Source organism: Drosophila obscura, unplaced genomic scaffold (genome assembly GCF_018151105.1).
Source record: "Drosophila obscura isolate BZ-5 IFL unplaced genomic scaffold, ASM1815110v1 contig_17, whole genome shotgun sequence".
Taxonomy (NCBI): domain Eukaryota; kingdom Metazoa; phylum Arthropoda; class Insecta; order Diptera; family Drosophilidae; genus Drosophila; species Drosophila obscura.
In genome coordinates, this window is record NW_024542757.1 from 1,330,712 (window position 1) to 1,351,239 (window position 20,528).

General features: G+C 46.1%; 1 protein-coding gene across 8 annotated transcripts in view; it reads left to right on the plus strand.

Moving 5' to 3' along the window:
- LOC111079610 (nephrin) overlaps positions 1 to 20,528 on the plus strand; it is a 65,372-nt gene that overhangs the window by 33,213 nt on the left and 11,631 nt on the right. For all 8 annotated transcript variants that reach the window (XM_022374861.2, XM_022374857.2, XM_022374855.2 and 5 more), the window contains 8 exons: positions 11,237 to 11,369; positions 13,846 to 14,051; positions 15,987 to 16,100; positions 16,883 to 17,092; positions 17,187 to 17,338; positions 17,869 to 18,013; positions 19,455 to 19,585; positions 20,355 to 20,514. In XM_022374861.2, coding sequence (XP_022230553.2) covers positions 11,237 to 11,369; positions 13,846 to 14,051; positions 15,987 to 16,100; positions 16,883 to 17,092; positions 17,187 to 17,338; positions 17,869 to 18,013; positions 19,455 to 19,585; positions 20,355 to 20,514 — 1,251 coding nt within the window. The remainder of the gene's footprint in view (positions 1 to 11,236; positions 11,370 to 13,845; positions 14,052 to 15,986; positions 16,101 to 16,882; positions 17,093 to 17,186; positions 17,339 to 17,868; positions 18,014 to 19,454; positions 19,586 to 20,354; positions 20,515 to 20,528) is intronic.

A 20,528-nucleotide genomic window follows, 5' to 3' on the forward strand; every position in this document is an offset into this window, starting at 1 on the left:
GAGAAGGGAATGCTGTGGCAACTTTTGTCATTGGGCCCGAAAGGCATTTGAAAAGCAAACAAACAGACATTAAACAAGAAATAAAACAACAGTGGAGCACTCGACTGATGGATACCCTAGACGGGAGAAATATTATCAGAAAAAGTAGCAAAGTAAATGGTACACTATTTGCATCTATATTTGTTATTATTATTCGATTGTAATAAATAGAATTAGATAATAATCCGCAGGTATCCGTAAGATACGTCAGTATCACCTCTCTCCGTGCCAAGTATACCCTGTTTGGGTATGGCAAAAATGGCAAAAACCCCAACAGCAATAATCAGTCGAGGGTCCCTGGCATTATCCACAGAATGAAACCCCCTAGCCACCGCAGCCATACCCCTCCCACCCTGCCGCCGACGCCTAACAACAAATGGGCACCGAGTCGCAGCAGAGGTTGACGTTTAATTTGCCACTTTTATTAACAGCGCTCATATTAGGGACTCATTTATCAGGAGTCGCTGCTATCCTCGTTCCTGCTGCTCCACACACAAAAAACACAAGGGTCTGTGGGGACCGAGCAGTGGCTGGGGTGGTGGTGGGGCATTAGAGTCTGCACAGCAAAACCTAGAAACAGTGTAACAGTTGTGGGAATTATTTAATTTAGACACTGCGCGCCACCCCAGACCCACCGCCCCACAGCACACACAGCACAGTGGAATGAATCGGGCAATCCGACAGTGGAAATATCAGAGAGCATAGCAGACTCCCCTCCCCACCGCGGCATTCAGCAGACAAGTTGTTCTTTTTTTTTTTTTGTGCACTCTCATTGCCAGCGAAAGGCCGGGAACAGGGAACAGGCCCAGGGCTCAGTCTTTTTCTGCCCCGGAGGCAGCTCCTCCTAAGCTATTGCCTGTTGGCTATGGCCAACAGCAGCCAGAGGAGCAGCAGACTCTCCTCTTAAATTAATGACAATGACTCCGGGGCGAACGCCGAGCGGCGCTGCTCTGCGGAATGGGACGTCAGCGTCCATGTAGCCACTGATTGTTCAGAGCTGCTGCGTCTGCCACTGCCACTACCACTGGAACTGGCACTGGCATTGCCACAATTGCACTGACACATGACAGAGCGTTTCATTTGTTGTGCGGCGTTGGAGCATGACGCTGAGGAAGTGGGCGCCAAAGCCTCCACACACTGACTGACGGGGAAACTCCACACCAATATCCCTCAGAAGGGGGAAAGCGTTATGAAGCGGCTGTTTCTGTTTCTGCTTCTACTATTGTGGTCACCGGTAGATGGTACCTGGTACCCAGTGACTGTGTGCTCCACTTAATTGAGTTTCCATTTGTGGGGCATGGGGCATGGGGCATGTGGCATGGGTCAGCCATGTTTCACATTACAACATTAGCCGCAAACTGCTTGGTCTCGACACGCGCTACTAAAACGCGGTTAACGCTTCGCTTATTAGCTGCCGATCATCCTTCCGCGCAACTTCATTAGCCAGTTGGCCCCCCTGTAATGTAATCGTCTCTCACGCACGTCCATGCACGCACACACACACACACATTCATCATCATCCATTCATCGACAACTGCATCCACAGGGACCATAGATTGCTGGCTAATTTGGTCCTGCGGTGGCTGTCGTAACCAGATCACAAACCTAACAGACCCTCTGGCCAGCCCGCTCAATGAGCCCCCCATAATGTCGAATGCCAAATGCCTATTGCCCATAACCTGTAATCGAATTGTGTGGCAACAACTAGTCGGCATTATGCTGCCCCATGTTCGGGTCTGCAATTGACAATGTGAAAAGTCTGCGGTGTGAAATAATTGTGTAGGAGAAACAGCAACAAATGAAACTACTAAATGAATGCAAGTTGCGAAGTGGCGAAGTTGTAACAGATAAATAGATCACAGATCTATGATTGGAATGATTATGCGCCTTTCACGTGCAGAATGAAATAGAACTAAAATTGGTTGAGTGTTTTGTGGAAATATATCTCTTGGAATTTGAGCGAAACAATCCCACTAAGAGCTGCCATTCTATTCAAATTTCAAGGCATAAAACTACAATTGGAAATACAAATTGAAAATAGCAATGCAAACGTAATAATTCCGACATACCAGCCACTGACTTCCACGCAAGAGCAAGAATCTATCGAAACGACCTTCCTTACACCCCCTCCCCAGCCAGTACCTTGTAATGTCATGTAAAAAGCAGCAACAGCTCTTCGATTCGTGGGATGAGGTGGGGCATACATATTTATTTATGTATATGCATGTACATATTTGCTGCATGCCAACAGGCGGCGCATCATCATGAAAATTCTCTGGCTTTCTCGCTCTCGCATGTTTATGGGTCGGTCGAAGCTGGAGTCGGAGTCGCAGTCGGACAGTGTAACAAACACATCATAAATGGGGCACAACACATATTTGATGAAATATTTATGGGGTCTTCAGTTGTGTGCATAAGTGTGTGTTTGAGTGTGTTTGGGGTGTGTGCGGGGAGCACATATTTGCCATACATTACGCACACATTACGTTCCTTTCCGTTCCGTTTCCTTTCCTGTTGTATTTGTGTTTGTTTTACCCGGAGAGCAGCCAGCAGCAACAGAGGCAAAAAGGATGTTTTTTATTCTGCAGCAAGGACTTTGGTGCGCACTTTCAGGCTTCGTATTTTTTTTTAATATATTAGCTAGGAAAATATTATATTACGGGTATATTATATATCGTATACATATATATACAGACATAACACAGTTGTACGAGGATATATATATGCATGTGCATGCATGTGTTTGCACAGCGGTCGCCCAGGACTCGTTTTATACTTACATATGGGAGAGAGCATGTAAATTTTATTTGTTTTTTACGAGCGCATAAATCAAAGCAAATTGTTTTTTGTGTGCATGGAAAAATATGCGATGCGATGCGATGCTATGCGGATTGCCTGCCCCTTTCAATGGCCGGACATTTCATATTTTATGCGGTCGGCGACCCTTTTTTTTTTATTTGTCCGAGGAGGCATTTTCCCAGACCCAGAAAACCAGACCAGACCAGCCAAGCCCGAATGCCCGAATGCTTTTCCAGCGAAATTGTTTAAACAATTTGCCAATTAAAAGGCTCCATATACCCGTGCACGAGTAAGGGTATCGTATGGTATCGTATCGTATCCCTGAAGTTCTCAGAATCATAAATCGAGGGGCTATGATCAATCAAAATCCAATCAATACACATTCGCGCAGAACAAACGCCTTTGGGGGCATCATTTTTGCTATGCTCCAATTCCAATTTCATGCCCTACGCATCTGTGGATCCCGCCCCATCCATCTATGGTTTTTTTGTTGTTTTTTTTTTTTTGTTTTTGCCAGAATTGATTTCATTAATTTCTAATGCCATCACGAAATATATACGAACGAGGAACAACAACAGCCGCGGGTTGTGAAAACCCGGAAAAACGGAGAAAAGAAAAGAAAAGCATCAGCCATCCACATCAATGGAAAGGAAAATGCGAGAATATTTACTGGAAAACAAAAACAAAAAGACTCCTCCGAGTGCACAACAAATTATATCCCAAAAAAAAAAGTAAGAAGAAAATAAATACAGTTCTCCTCTTTCGACCAGCGGATACCCTTTACTCGCATTTTGCTGAATGCCTGAGCTAAGCAGACAGCAGTGAAGGGTATCCACATGGAGCCATGCGTAGCCCAGGGAAAATTAAATGAAGAATTAAATAAAATAAGATACTTTTGAAATGAAAATTTCATTTGCAAATTCCTTGTGCAGCAATTAAGCGAATATATACGTTTGGGGTTTAGCTGGCTCTGCTGCTGCTGCTCTGCTGCTTTCCTTTGACTGCTACAACAACGAGAAAAAAAAAAAAGAAGAAACCAAATTAATTTCTTCATGTAATTTGTATATTCTTTCATAATGTTACACCAGTCCAGTCTAGTCCCAGTCCAGTCCAGACCATGGTCTTATCTATTCTTTTGTTCACATAATATAATTTTTCTTTTGACTTTTGGCTCTCTTTCGCTTGCTGGCCCAAGCCAACTTCAATTCATGCGTTTACATGAAGATTTTCCCCGGAAATAGAAATGGAGATAGCGTGAGAGAGAGAGAATGATAGGGAGACAGTGGGGAGGGGACATTGGTCGAGTCAGCAAGGCATTAACTGGATCCCATTTACAGATAAAAAAGCGACACGTAAACGGTGAGGGCTTCAATGAGCTCTCCACACACACACACACACACTTGCACCACATACTCGTGTGTGGACACAGATACAGATACACAACGCAACGTGTTGGCACCCCTTTTCTTTGCTCCTTATGCAACAATTTTCGAACGCTGGCTAAAATCACAGACTGGCACAAAGAGCCCCAGCATAATGGCCCAAAACGGATGGAAGGGCCAAAAGAGCTCACAGAGAGAGACAGAGAGAGGGGTTCTCTGGAAAGGTAAAAGTAGGGAGGACAAGGACCAGCCGCACCCGCATAAAATCCACTCACAAAAATGCAGGCGAGGCCGAGGCCGAGGCGGAGGCGGAGGCGGCGTTCCACTGCCCTTTTAAGTATCTATAAAATGAAAATGTTTATAGAAAAAGAGTTCTCGCAGTGACTTGATTTGTGCATTAAAGATACTCCTTATCCCACGTGTATGTGTGTGTGTGTGTATATTCTATCCACCTGATTCCCGCAAAGTGTTTCCTTTGGGCCATAAAATGCAAGAGATATCCAGAAATTGAGTATCCTATACCACTGTATCTCTCAGATACTTATGAACTGTGTGTGTGTGTGTGTGGGAGGCATCATGTAAATGCGAAAAGGGTAGACCACACGCCACACACACACACACACACACACACACACACAATGGCCACTAAAATTTGGCAGTTAAGAATCTTTGAAGCCCCTTTGAAAGAGGCTTCCGCACAGGAAGTGAAAGTTTTGGTAGTCTGTCAGTCGGTAGTCGGTTTACTGCATTTTTATGTGGCCAAAAAGGGCATGGCAGACAGGCTAGAACAGGATCTGGGATACAGGACACAGCAGCAGCAGCAGCAGCAGCAGCAGCAGGAGGAGCAGTAGGTCCGTCTCCCATTTGATGGTTTATGTAAGAGATTCTGTTATGTGACGCGTAGTTAAATGGAAAATGGAAAATGGAAAATACTTACGAACATCATCTTCATTGTCAATCTTCATCTCCATCTTTGGGTTCTTTGGCTTTGCTGTAATGAAATGAATGGAAATGGAAATGAAAATGTGTGTGTGTGTGGAAAGGGTTGTTTTATGCCTCGATTACAACTCGATTTACAACTGGAATATAAAGAGCGTAAGAAGAACTCCAATTATAAGCCATAGAAAATGGTAATCCAAGTGCTTTGCAAAATTAAATTAAATATAAAATTGAGAATGAAACGATTTCTTGTTACACTTTCGCTCGGACTCGGACTCAGTCGGACACAAGCAGCACTTTCAATAATTGCCACTTGGGCGCACATTAAAGCCAACTTATGCCCCCGATTGACTGGACTCCTCGACTGTGCTCTGTTCTGTTATGTTGCTGCAACAGCAGCAGCAATCGAGGCCTATCCCTCGTTTGGTTTCGGTTGTTCTGTGCCGTGCCGTGCCGTGTCCCCGCCCATCTACAACGCATAATCATTATCGTTACAGTTTATTGCACATTAAAACTGCGACGCTCCTCCTGTCGCTCCTGTCGCCCTTTACTTTTATGCCGTCCGTGGCCTGGCCAAAACACTTGGCATTACACAAAGCAAATGGCCATAAAACGGAAAAGGGAACACCGAACAGCGAGCAGCGAGCAGGCAACTGAATTAAAGGAAGGAGAAGACCAGACCGTCTTGACCGTCGCCAGTAATTGTCGCCCCCCAGCAGCAGCAGCAGCAGCAGAGCCTTTTGTTTGAATTTTTTACACATGAATAGTTGCCAGACGGAACAGACCAGGCCCGGCCCGGACCTCCTGCCGCTGCCAGATTTAATTTAATTGTAACTGAAAGCGCACACCACTTTGAGGACTCGCTCTCTCTCTCTGTCTCTCTCCAGGACCTGCTTGAGTTTTAAAATTTTTATTTGATTTTTATTTGATTTCAGTTTTTAATGTTCTCCAGCTCTCCCAAGGTATCTCCCTCTAGCGTTGGAGGGGAGTACCCCACTCCATTTAATTGTGTATCATTCTTCATCATTAGGCGGGGGGTATGATGGCTACATAGCCTCTGCTGTCTGTCTATTTACTCCCTTGGAATCTTGGATTCTTTCTGCAGTAAGCTCAAACATAGCAAATCCCTACATCAAAGGAGTAATCAAAGAAGGAAGAAGGAATCATTTTTCCATATGTTTTTACTTATCTATCGTATGAAAATATGATTCCTAAAGGGTATCTATTTATAGCTTAGGAAACCCCTTTTCTATCTGTTTTTATTTCGATGGCACCATGATTTTAGCAAATTATGCAAATGTGTTTGCACTTATTTGAGACAACATTTTTGTTACTCATATTCGGCGGGGGAGGGGGTGGGGTTTCGCTTTCCACTCCACTCCCTCTGCGCTGTTCCCTTGCCCTCTTCCTTCGTGCTGCATCTGCTGCCAATATTGACAAGATTTTTATTTAAATTTCGCTGCCAATTTCTTGGCTGTGGAGTTTCCGGCAATGTCATTGGGCTTTCCACTCCTCACTGCTCTGCCCGCTCTCCGCTCGCCGCCCAGCCATATCCTGTGCTCTGGCTCTGTGTGCATATTTTTGCCAAATCAGCAAATGTTGCCGTTGTCAAGTGAAGTTCTGGCGCTGGCTCCTGCCATGTCTCCATGTCTCCATTCGCAGATTCCATTTTTTTTTTCCATCTTCAGAAGTGAACGAAGGAGCACAGGGTGGAGAGGGGAGTAGAGTAGAGGAGTGGAGCAGTGGTGCCTGCCAGAGCAAATGCCACTAATATGAAAGCAAATTTGCATAATAATTTTTACCAGATTTTGTGCCAGAGACCATCCTCCTCTACTCTTCTCCCCTCTCCACGCCATACCGCCGCTTTCGTTTCGTTTCTTTAAATGTATCTTTAAAATAGACTTTAAAACGGGGGCGGGCGGGATTCCCTAATAATAAATCCCATTTTTTTTTTTGCGCTTTGTGGTCAATTTTCTTTTGGCCTTTGCCGCTGCTTTGCAAACCAATTGAATTTAATGACATTTAATGAGAAAATTAATTAAAGCAATTTAATTTATAGCCACATCCACATTCAGCCATAGAATGGCATATTTTTTATAGCCCCAAGTGACAATTTCTATCTCTATCGCTATCTCTGTCTATCTCTGTTGCACTACTGTATTGTGGTTGCGCTCAAAGGAAACCGCGGATAAATATTCCATGACATTTGTCACACAAAAAACGAGCTTCCCTTTTTTTTTTAATCATTTTTCGACTTTGTGTAAATAAAATATTAATAATTGAATTTATGCCTCAATGATTTGTGATTTGAGAACAGATCGGAATGCTGTAATTTGCTATATGGATAATCATGGACCTACGATATAATTCCAGGAAGGCTCTTCAAGCTCAGGCTCACAGGCTACATCATTTCTCACATTTTCCTCATCATTTTGGTCAATATTCAAAGGAAATTAGCTGTCTACTTCCTGTTGCCCATCACAAAGCACAAATTAATAAAGGTCCTCCAGGCAACACTTAAAGGACCCTCAAATCGAATGTAATACATGTCACATCCATCGAAGGATCGATCCGGCAGTTCATTTATTCACACACCTCACACACAGAGCCATAGTTCTGGACCTCCCTCCAGCTGGGCCATAAAAATAATTGGCCATAAATGCGCTAAAAGTCAAAACAAAATGCCAATTGTTGGCAGAGTTGGCTGAGTGGTGGCAGTGGGAGCAGGGGGGCGGCTAAGAATAAGAAATGGAATAAGGAATCAACACATTGCTTTTAATTAATGGCGTGGCTCCTTAGGAGCCACTCGGCAGCTACCGTTGGGTGTTTTTATGACCTTTGGCCTGCCATCCGGACTCCAGCTGCCATCTGTGAGTGGCATCAAATGTTTGCGCGTGTGTGAGTGTGTGTGGCAAGGTGGAAACACTGTCGCTTGTCGCTTGCCTCAAGTGCGTTCGGTTATAATTTTATGTGCAATTAATTTGCCACAGCAGAGCAGACACGCACACATGCAGCAACAGACACACCCAAAGAGGGTGCAAAAATAGGGTGCACTTTTTGATCCAACCAATAAGTGGCAAGCATTCGCTGCCGCCACTTGTGTGTGGCAGATACTGAAAAGCAGCACTCCCAACCGTACGCCGTGCTGTGGCAATTAATGTCGATGGCCTTTTTTATAGTTACGTGGAGGATGGAAATCATCGAATTTTATGGTCTGTCTAACTGCCTTTGCGTTGACTTTCATTGAAGATCGTCGCTGCTGTCGCTTAATGGTGCTTTCCCCCAAAAAAAGCAAGGAAGAAAGTTCTTTCTTGAGTGCCTAAGCCTACCACATTGATCCTGTCATTGATTGCTGCTCCTCTTATGCCTCTTTGAATTCTAAAAATTGTTATGCTCTGAGGTTTAGTTGCCGCTTAAAGTCCGAAGGTCAAACGGGCCCATTCGTTTTATTTCTGAATAATATTTGAACAAACTTTAAATGCCGAACAGAACTTCTGCGAGTCTGCCACCTTCCAAACTCATTCGCTTATGATTTTACCCTTTCCCTTAGGGCCCAAACTGTTCCTAAAAGCAGAAGGCACACACACAAATGTGCATACAAAGCCCATCCCATAAAACGCCCACAAAATAAATGCCAACATCAGCAGGAAATCATGCAGGAGGATAATGGTTCACAAAATGGGGCATTTTCCGATTGATTTTTGCTGTTTTGGTGGGAGTTGGGGCTGCTGGTTGGCGGGGGTGGAGGGGTTGCACAATTTACGTTTGGGCCTTGGTGGGGAAAATCTCTAATTAGCTAATTGCTATAATTAAATGTTTTGCTAATGTTGGCATTTCGTTTAACGAGAGACGCAAGGATAATGTAAATATTCTGAGGGCTGCTCCGCCCTGCAGAGTGCCAGTGGCAGTGGCAGTGGCAGAGAGTATGTGTGTGTGTGTGTGTGTGTGTGGCCTGCGTTCTCCATCATTGGAGCATTGTTATTATTGCGTTGGTCCTGCGTACTCCCCACTGTGCTCTGCTTAATGGCAAATCGAACATATTTGCATATGAAATGAGCGAAAAATCGAAACATGGCGGCAGCCAGAGCCAGAGCCAGGACCCACAGCCAGGGTTCCCGCACACACAGAGAAAATGGTTACCCGGGCGATTTCCGGCACAGACAACATGACATTTTAAGCGACTCTTTTGGCTTTCGTGTGGATGTGGCACCAGCAGACACCCCCCCCCCACACACACACTGTCTGACTTGGCTTATTATTATGCAAAATCGATGGACAGGGAGCCAGGAAAAACCATTTATTATCATTATAAATTATGCATTGCATTATCACTGGGATCGCTGGCGCAACTTCACGACTTAGCAAAGTCCACGCAAAAGTCCATGCCACAGCGCAACGAATGTTCTAACGGGTGGGCCACCGCTGCGTATGAACGATGTAATTGAGTTGAGGAACTGCTGGCCGCCGTCTGTTGCCGTCTGCCAATGGATTTTAATAACTCTGTTTTTTCGACTGTTTTCCCAACGCTCTCGCTCCCACGCGAAATGCAAATTAGACGAAAACTGAATTTAAATAAGTCACAGATACAGATACACAGATACAAACACCGCCGCACAGCCCGCACAGCCTGCACAGCGGGTGGGGGTGTAAACTCAGTGACGAGGGACTGCCACTGTCCCGCCAAAAAGGGTACGAAAAGTTTTCAAACGCTGAAAATTAATACTTGTACAGTCCGCGACAGTCCGGGGCACAAAATCTTTTAAAATTTAAATTAAAATGGAATCCAAAGGCAGGGCTTTAATTACCGATGGTGTGGATACGGATACCCTCAAATGATGCCTTTAATATGGATTTATGAGTTTTAATTCTGGGAAATTTTTATATTGGGAATTTAATTCGTTTTATACAGAAAATACAGACGATTATTTGGCCTTAAACGAAAGAATCGAATATTTTTTTTATTCGTTTATTGGCTCTGCAGTCAGCTCTGCAATAGTAATGCCCTTTTTGGGAAGGGTATGCACAACACTCTATTGAACAATGTCCGCTGCCCACTCAACATAAACCATCTCCCAGAAGAGGAACCCAAAATTAATGTCAACTTCAAACAGCAACCCCTCTCTCTCTCTCTCTTTCTCTGCCTCTGCCTCTCTCTATCTGTTTCCCTTATCTCTTGCTCTCTCTCTCCCTCCTGCATTGTAATATTTTTGGAGGGCCCAGCTCGGAAATAATGAAAAGGCAAACGAATTTTAAGTGCAGGCCAAAAATAACACAAATAAATGCCATCGCCATAGCCATAGCCGTAGCCATAGCCGTACCGGAGCTGAAAGGACAGGAAAGGAAATTGTTAAGAGCAAAGACTCGGAAAATAAGCCAAAGCCAAAGGACATAGCTCAAAAAATGGCGCAAAAGTAAAGCCCAAACAAAAAAAAATGAGAAGGAAAAGCCGAAAGTAAAAAAAAAAAAGGAAAGAATCTTGGGGGCCAGAAACAATCCGCGCGCCTTGAAAGCCAAAAGAAATTAGCATAGAAAAAGGATTTGCTCGCTAATTTCACTTTAATGTAAAGATGCGGCCAAAGACGCTAACAGGACGAGGGACGAAGGGCAGAAGGACGCAGGACGTAGGACGATGAAGACGTCGCGCCCATTACGTCACTTTTATCTCTAGCTCTGTCTGCGTCTATGTCCGCTCTCCCTCTCTCTCTCTCTCTTCTTTCTTCTTGCTGTCTCTGTCTCTCGTGTCCTTCCAGGCTCTTTTTTCTCTGTTATTTATAGCATTATTAGTGGGTCCAAAGCTGCAGATCGTTTGGTTTGGTTTGGGTTGGGTGGGGGAGTAAAACAAAGTGCTAATGCCCTCGGCTAATTATACATCATTTGTTACGCGCCGAGTGCGCCGTCGCCGCTTCTTCCGCTTCCGGTTTATACATTTTTTTTTTTTCTTTTTTTTTTTTGCTGGTGTATTTTGTGCTTTTGTGTCACAAAGCGGCAGGCGGCAGGCGGCATCCATTCCATCATTGCCTCAACATTTTTCCCATCGTTTCATTGTGTGTTTCTGTGTGTTTTTCTGTGTCTTGCAGGTCCGCCCGTGCTCTCCGAGTCCATAATGGGCACTGTCGGCCGACTGCCCTGCAACGTGACGCCGCCCATTTACGAGGATCGTGTGGCATTGGTTATCTGGTACAAGGTGGGCCTGAAGACGCCCATTTACAGGTGAGTCAAAGGAGGGTTTAAGTTCCCTTTTGAAAGCGCCCTCAAGCGCCATTCAATCTTTAAGCTTTTGTGTCAACTGCAGGCAGCAGCTTCCCCTGCCCCCTGCCACCCTACAACCTTTGACCGCAAAAACATTTCAACACAGATACGCAACAAACACACACACACACATAGGGAGTGAAAGACACACAGAGACAGACTGAGGGAGGGGGGTTCATAAATAAACAAAATTGATTACCACAGACAACTTTTGACGCACTCAACCCGCTGGCCACTCAAACCAACAAAACAAACACAGACACACACACACCCAGATAGACAGAGATACGAGAGCAGACAGAACACACACACACACACACACACAGATGCAGATAAGTACAGCAGACAGACACACACAAAATACACAGCAGATGAGGCAGAAAATGCCAACATTAAAGGAGAAGAGGGAGAGGGAGAGAGGGAGAGACATACCGGACCTGCACATGTCAGGATTTTTCGTTTTCGTTTACATTTTCATTTAGATTTTGATTTAATGTCTGCTAATTAAGGCATACGGTTGTTTCCCCCCTATCCCCGCATGTTGGCCATCGTCTGGCATGGAAATTAGCATAACTAGAAAATTAAACAGGGTTCCCAGAGAGGCTGCCCCACTCCGACACACCGACAAATTGGTGAAAGTTTTCCTTGGGAAACAGGCTCTTTGGTGGGGGGGGGGGGGCTGTTGGGTGTTGGGGGGAGACATAGCTCCAAGGTTACATTTGGTAGCACAAAAACTTTTTCAATTATTCATGTCTGACATTATGCTCTGGCTGCTACTTCTTCTTCCTCTGCAAGTATCTCACAGATACAGATACAGATACGTTCTAGTTCTAGTTCCATTTCCATTGCCAGTTACAGAGCACATCAAAGGCGTGAAACTTTAATTGGATTTGTCCGCCATCACGAGAAGGGGGGCATGGGGCATGGCAATGGCACCAAGGGGCATGTGTGTGTGTGTGTGTGTGTGTGTAGGGCGCTGATTAGCTGATTGCCAGGCGGCGGCTAAAACTAATTGAACTTTCGGTCAGAGCAGAGCAGCGTTGGGCACCGCACCGCATCGCTCTTCAAGGACAACATTTCCAAGGCAAATGACTAGAGCAAAAATCCTCCGCTCACAGTAATTAGCGTTGCACAACGACGACGACGGGCCAATGCTTGTTGGTAATTAAAAACCACTCAGCAAGTAAATTAATCATAAAAGAAACTCCAGCAAAAGCCATCGCCATCGCCATCGCAATCGCCATCGTTGCTCAGCTCAGCTCAGCTCAGCCCCTGCCCTCCGGCCACATTCTCGGCCGACAGCTCTTTTACTTGGTGAGAATTTAATTTTCAGCTCTCGCTGCTGCCATTCCGTCAATGCCATTGACTTTTTATTGCCACAGCGTCCGGACAGGCGCTGGCCAGAACCTCATTGTGAGCCACTGGACCACTACCAGTGCCGCGCCAAGCGCTACCCTGCGCGTATCCACTTGCACTCTTTCCAGTCCAAGGATCAAGCATAGAATCAAGAGCCATCCCCGCCATATGTTCATGAACAAATCAAAATTGAAAAGCAATAAAACACAGACACAGCAATCGGAAAAGCTCTCAGCTGTCAGAGAAAAGAGAGGTGGAAAAAGGATAGAGCCAGCCATGGAGAATGGCAGGAGAGAAAGAAGAGACTGCCGCACATATATGTCTGTACAGATATGGAAGGAACTGCAGTTAAGATCTACTCATGTGCAAAAGCGTATTTTTGTGGCATTCTTAGGGGCTCTCCCACCTTTGTTTGAGCAGAAGAAAATGCTGAAATATTGATTTAAGCTGCTTCCGTTTCAATGATTAATTCACAATTTGCGAGTGTGCAAAATATAAATTTGAAAGCACTCAAACTTCAAACTGGAGGCTAAAATTACTCTCGATTAAAATTACTTTGCGCAACGATTTAAGCAATGAATATTACAGCATTTGCTGCATAATTAACTGCGACGAGTAGACTGTGGAGAGCGGGTGCGAGGGAGAACCCAAATAAGTTGGCCACTTGGCCAAGCGTTGACCTAAATCCGGCCGTGGCAACCACCACCAGCCGCCTTCGAGAAACTTTTTTAAAAACCCAGAAACGCAGAAATAGCTATCCAAACTTTAAGTCCATTGATTGACCACCAAAATGAGCTCATTACACCGAAATATCGATGGAAAGTAAATCAATAATCGGAAAGGAAAACATTCAAGCAAAAAAAAAAAACAAATAAATTACACTAGAGGCGGGCGGTAGGGGCTGGGTTTATTAATTCATTGCAGAACACAATTACGAGGGGCGAAAAAAAAAAAAAAACTTTCATCAGGCCTCACCTTTTGTTTTCATTGGGGAAATTCCATTTAAAGTCTTCTCCCTCCCTATCTCCCTCCCGCTGACGCTTTTTCCGTTCATTTTCATCTCTCTGTCTTCTTTTTGCAGTGTGGATACGCGGGACTCGAACTTTGCCCAGGGCACCCATTGGTCAGACGAAACGTATCGGGAGCGGCTGTCCTTTCACGTGGAAGGACGTGCCGGCACGCTGAGCATCAAGTCAACATCGGAGGACGATACGGGCGAGTACCGGTGCCGCGTGGACTTCCAGAAGAGTCCGACGCGTAACTCCAAAGTGAATTTAACAGTCATAAGTAAGTGCCATATTGAGATGCCACTCACTAGCGTGTGGCACGAGGCAGCCAAAGGGGGGCAGCAGCATAATTGAGCAGCTAATTTGTGCAGCGACATATCCTGTGTCTTGTTCGGGTCTGGATCTGGGTCTGCGTCGGAATCTGAGTCTGGGCATGGACATGGCCATGGCCCTTGGGCAACCGCAGCCACCACTCAGCTCTTGGACAAACACATTAGTTACAGCACAAGACGCCAACTGTATGTTCGGGCTGCCAACTTTTGCGCCATACCCCCAAACCCCCCCTGGTGGATGGGCGCTCTGCTCTGCAAACAGCTTTTAAAGTGCAAACTTGGCCAAAAGTTGCAGCTTGTGGAGAGTTAAAGCCTGCCCCAAAGACAGCGCAGAGCAGGGCAAAGATGGAACAAGTTTCGAATTGAATTTTTTTTTTGTTTTCTTGCCATTTTTTGCCATTTAAATGGATTTTTCCCTATTTTTTGGAGCTCTCGTTCCAATGCAACTCCAGAAATTGATTCGATGGCAGACAAAAAAAAAAAAGAGAAAAGAAATTGAGAGCAAAGAATCTTCAGACCTTCGCTGTTTTCTAATCCCTTTTTGTGGCCATGCCACACATATGAGAATGAGCATCCCCTCATCCTTCGCACATCCTTCCAAGTGCAATTTCATGCTTCTTCCTTTCCAGAAGCAATTTCCAGGGTATCCCAAAGTTGTACAGCTCTCCCCGATGCTAAGAGCGAATATAGAGGAATATATATATATATATCACCAAAAGGGGAATAATCATTTCACAGAAATATATTATTTCACCCAAAAGAATCGAACGATCGAGAAACTAACTCTTTGTGGCTATAACTTTTGTATTTCTAGCTGAAAAAATTCAGTTCCATGCAAGGGCATCCAATGCTTCGATAGTCTTTCCCCTCTCTCTCTCTTGCTCTCCTCTGGATAATCCCTTTCTATAAGGAGCCTTCTCCAATTGCAATTTCATTCCTTGGGTTTTTCTACGGGCATGCGGCAGGCCCTTCCCTTTTTCTTTTCCAGTTGCCACCTGTGCACTGAGGCGATGGCGCTGGCTGTGGCTAGCAATTTACCATTAAAATTTATATGCGTTTTCCAAAGGCGTTTAGCCGTTGAGATATATGGCCAAGAGAGAGAGCGAGTGCAGAAGAGTGGTTAGTAGTGGGAGGGAGGGACACGAATTGGTCGAATATTGTTTTGGTAAATAGTTGCTGTCTGCCGTCTGCTGCTGCTGCTGCTGTTGCCAGATGAAGCGTAAGATGGGGTGGGGCAGGCAGGGCGTGGCGGCTGTGTTTTTACCAACTTCTTGAGCATGTTCAACATGCAACCAAGGGGCATGTGTGTGGCTGGCTGGCTGTGACATGTGAAGCGTAAAACCAACGCAGGATTTACAGAACTTTGTATGGGGGAAAAAAAAACTTTAAAGAAGATATTAGATTAAAAGTTGCCACCACCCCACACCCCCTGCGGGCATTTCGAAAAGTTTTTCGGAGGCAACAACTTGCTGCTGCTAATGCAAGCGGCGGGGAGGGGGAAGCGGGTCGCACCCAGCAAATATGCCAGCAAAATGGGGGATAATGGGAGGGGATAATGGGAGAGGGGTTTGAGCCAAGTGGATAAACGGACTGAAGCGGCAGTCAAAATAATGCCAAGTGGCAGGAATAAAGCAAGCAAATTTGCTGCACGAAAATTAAAAGTTTTGATCCAACATGGAAAATGTTGACGGAAATTGACGGCCTCGTCTTACTGCCCAAAGGGCGGGGCGGGGCGGGGTGGGGCGGCAGCTGCAGCTGCAGTCAGGTGGGGCAAACATTGTGTGCACTTTCGTGCTGAAACTGCGCTTTAATGGGGCAGAGAAAAAATGCTTGGGCCTTGTCACTAATTCCCTTACCATTTTCACTCATTTTTCATCCGACAGTTCCGCCCGAATCCGTCATCATTTTGGACAGCAAGGGGGCCACCATCAAGGACCATACACTGGGGCCCTACAACGAGGGATCCGCCATCAACATCACGTGCGTGGCCATCGGCGGTAAGTCCTTTTTCAGCAAGCAGCAGGAGCAACAGCAGCAGGAGCCACGTGTCGTCGTCGTCGTCTGTCTCTGTTTCTGTTTCTCTGTCTCTTTCTCTCTCACTCTCTCTCTCTCTCTCTGTGTCTCTGTGGGGAAAAGTGTTGACGCTGTGACGCGCTCCTTGTGTCTGACAATTAAAAGTGATGAGAGTGCGCGGGCGAGTGCGAGTGCTGCAGGCGAAAGATTTTCACATTTTCACATTTTATTTAATTTCCACACGGCTAGCTGTCTGCTGCATGCCACATGGATACCCATCGAGACAGACAAACAGACAGGGAGTGAGAGAGAGACCGAAAGAGAGGGAGAGACAGAGGTAGAGGAAGAGGCAGACACAATGGCCCCACAAATTGCATTGAGAGCACTTGAAAATTGCTAAAAGCCAAACAAGACAACAAATGAAACAGCGAAAGGCACTTGGTACACACACACACACACACAGACAAGCACAATCATTCCACCCACTAAAGCACACACACACACACACACACATCCACTTCTTGCAGTTGCTGAACAAACAGCAGAAAACGTAGAGGCATCCTCTCCTCTGCCCTACCCAAAATGCTGAAACGCCAAGGAAAAGGACTCGCAAGTAGTCCAAGCCGTATAACAAACATATCAGTTGCAAGCACACACCATGCCACCCTGCCACACCACACAATCCCCCCCCCCACACCATCTTACCACACAGCCACACACACACTCGATAATTCTTTCTCTTGTTCGTTGCTCGTCCGTCCTGCAGGTCGGCCACAGCCAAGGGTTACCTGGCTGCACGGGAATACCATCTACAAGAACGCCAGCGTGGGGCACTCCCTCTCGGAGCGGAGGGTGGGCAATGTGCTATCCCTGGCGCGCCTGGAGCGCAGGAATCTCCACATGAAGCTTACGTGTCGGGCGGAGAACAATAATTTGACAACGCCAATTATCAGCAGCGTCGACCTCGACATGAACTGTGAGTGTGCCCAGTGCCACAGCCAGTGCCAGTGCCAGTGCCAGCCACTCTCTCTAATCCTCTGTTTAACTCTCCCCTGTGTGTTATCTTTCAGTGCGTCCTTTGATTGTTAAGCTGCAGGGCGAGAACCGGCCCCTGTCGGCGGGAAATTCTTATCAACTGAGTTGCGTTGTCATCGGGGCACGTCCAGCGCCGACGGTTACCTGGTGGAAGGGCAGCAGCCCCATGAAGAACACCCACGAGATTGTAAGTGAACAGGGAACACCCCTTGCTAACCTTCTAGATACCCTTTAAAGAGTTGCTTGAATTTCCCTCCTGAATGGAATGGAGCATTGATTCCCATGCCAAATATTCATTGAAATTCAGGCTAAACTATTATTCATTCTCACGCAGTTCCCTGTGTCTGTCATACCCTGTGTCTGTCATACCCTGTGCTGTGCTTTGCTACCCTCTGTGTAATGTTTATAAACATGCAAATTTGAAATGCCTGTCAGCCTGTCCCTCTGTTAATGGCAGCCCAGCCCAGCCCCCCCGTAGATTGGTGCACATGCTTTTGCGGTAATTGAAGCTGAAGGAGAAGAAGCTGAGGCCGAAACGGCAGTCACGTACCAGTCACGGGACTCCAATTAAAAGCAGCCCCCCAATCTTTGCCGATGAAACGTGCCTGAAAGCGTTCCGCTTCGTTCCGTTTCGACAACCCTTTCTTTGACTTCTATACCCGTATATTGCTTTGTCTTGACTGCTTTTAATGCTGGCTTCTGTTTCACAATTCACAGACGAATCCGGATGGAAATATGACCACCTCCGTGCTAACATTCACGCCCACCATCGATGATCGCGGCAAGTTCCTGTCCTGCCGCGCCGAACAGAGCATGATACCCGAATCGGGCCTCGAGGATGGCTGGAAATTGGACATTTATCGTGAGTTTTGCGTTTTACTCTTCCTGTTTTCCTAAATATTTAATGTTTTTCCCCGACGCGACGCGACGCAACTTTTTAATGAAAACGAAAGGCACAAAGGCGGGGGCCTTTAAAAGGGAGAAACCTGTACCGAAAAAAAAACCAACTGGCCCAGTCTTTCTATAGGTTTTACTTCGATAGGTTTTCCCTACCCCACCTACCTCCCGCTGCCGCTGCTGCTGCTGCTGCAAGTTTTGGCAAATTAATTTCCAGCGGCGGCGAAACTTTTGCACAAAACTTGCGAAACTTTTTAACCCGCCACAGGCACCGCAAGCGGCAGCCCGGCGCACCGCAAGCAGCGGCAGCGGCCATAGCCAGAGTCATCTTAACGCTTTTACAGTTTTCCGACCTGTTTGCACGAAATTTAAATGGCCAAAAGCCCCAGCGGGGTGGGGTGGGGTGGGGTGCAGATGGCTGAACCGCTTCCTGTTTGCCCTGAATGTGCGGTTTTTGTTGCTTACCTTTTTACTTTTCTGCCTGGCACCACCAGCACCACCCTCTGGCCTTGTTTCGATTGAAATATCTGACCCCCTAAAGGGGCATGCAGCCAGCCATTGAGTGGGGAATGGGAGCAATTGGGATTGGGCATTGAGGACTGGGGCTTGGGTTGTTTTCACAATTTGATAGATTGCTTAATAAGCTTAATTGATTCGCATTCGCGCTACAATTCTGAATTAATCAAGTTAAAATTTTACTCCCAGCAACTCTACCACACCAACCCAATCCACACACCACTCCACTCCCCCCAATCTGCTGAATTGGGACTTGGGAAAAACAAAAACATTTTTAAGGCCTAATTGCCAGCTAGGACAAAAGCACTGAAAAATACACAATATTAACCAGAGAGAGAGCAGATCCCTTTTGGTGGATTGACTGGCCACTGAAATACCTTGGAATTCCGCGGGGGTATGGTAAGGGAATTTTGGGGCAGCATCACAGTTGTCTGTGTCCGTATGCTTATGGGTATTTTCTGCATTTTATCCTACCTCTTTGCCTGTTACAAACCTCTCCCCGTGCACAATATACCCAACAAAAAACACCCCTCAATACCTCTGAAGTACAGACAAGCAACAACAGCAGACGGATGGCTAGCGAACGTAGCGTTGGGTTGGGCAAGGGGCATGGGGCATGGGGCATTTTCTACAACTTAAATGGCCGTCTAATTTGTGGGGCTTACACAATAATTACACACCTTTCGGCTGAGCTGGGCTGGTCTGGGCTGGGCCACTTTCGCGTGTCTGAGCACCCCGGCAAAGGCGATTCAGAGTAATTGGCTTTGAGGGCATCAGCTGCCATGGCATTCGCCTCTAACCTGCATTTCTTTTGGGCTTATCCTTTGGCTAACGCGAGATGATTTCTCTGTTCTCTACCCACGCACACACACACACACACACACACATAGATATTCCCGTTGTAAGCCTGGAGCTGGGCACCAACTCCCTGAATGCGACACTGCGCGAGGGCATCGATGTCTTCTTCGAGTGCAACATCAAATCGAATCCGTGGATCTACAAAGTCAGTTGGCGGCACAATGTAAGTTAAATATCCAATTCACCCAATAATATGGTATACTTAAGATATTTTTCCATCATTGATTACTGTTTTTTTAATACAAAAATGGCTGATTTCGTATATACCCAAAACTTGGCGTTTTTGATGGAATAAATCGAATGCAAAAACTTTCCTTCCTATTACCACTTTTCCTTTGCGTTCTTTCCCCGAGGGAAATATTTCGTTTCGTGTTTTATTTTTGCGGCTGCCTGGAACACCATATTATTATTATAATTTCCATTATATTTCGCTCATAAATTACCCGCTGCCGGGGGGCTTGAGGCTGGCTCTGTAATTGTTGCATATTTCAGGTGTGCCGCGAAAAATTGAATTCAAAAACGAAAATTGAATGCCACACACACACACATAAACACAGACACACACACATAGAGAATTTGTTACTGAATTATTCGCCTCGCCCCACGCACTTGGAAAATTTATGCAGCCGGATGCCTAATTTATTCCGGCTTCCTCAATCAGCCGCACGGCCACTGCCACTGCCACTGCCACTGCCAGGGGCATGCATCGTTCAACCGCTCAACGCATGGAGGGTGGGAGGGCATTGCTGATGCCACATACCACATGCCACATAAAAGTGTTATTAGCCTGAGAAATTAAATTTATTTCAATTCCCGGCAGTTATCCGTAAATTGAATTTCGATTTCAATTTGCGCTTTTCCCATTTATCGCCATCACAACCACCGACTAAATTTCCCTTCGTTTCTGCTTACGTTTATCCTTTCGCCCGCAGGGCGCAATCCTAGCCAACAATCCCGCCGAAGGCATTGCCGTGTCCAACCAGAGTCTGGTGCTGCAGAACGCCAGCCGTGCCCGCAGCGGCATCTACACCTGTGTGGGCAGCAACCGGGAGGGCGACGGCGAGAGCAATCCCGTCCAGCTGGATATCCGATGTGAGTATGCCCTG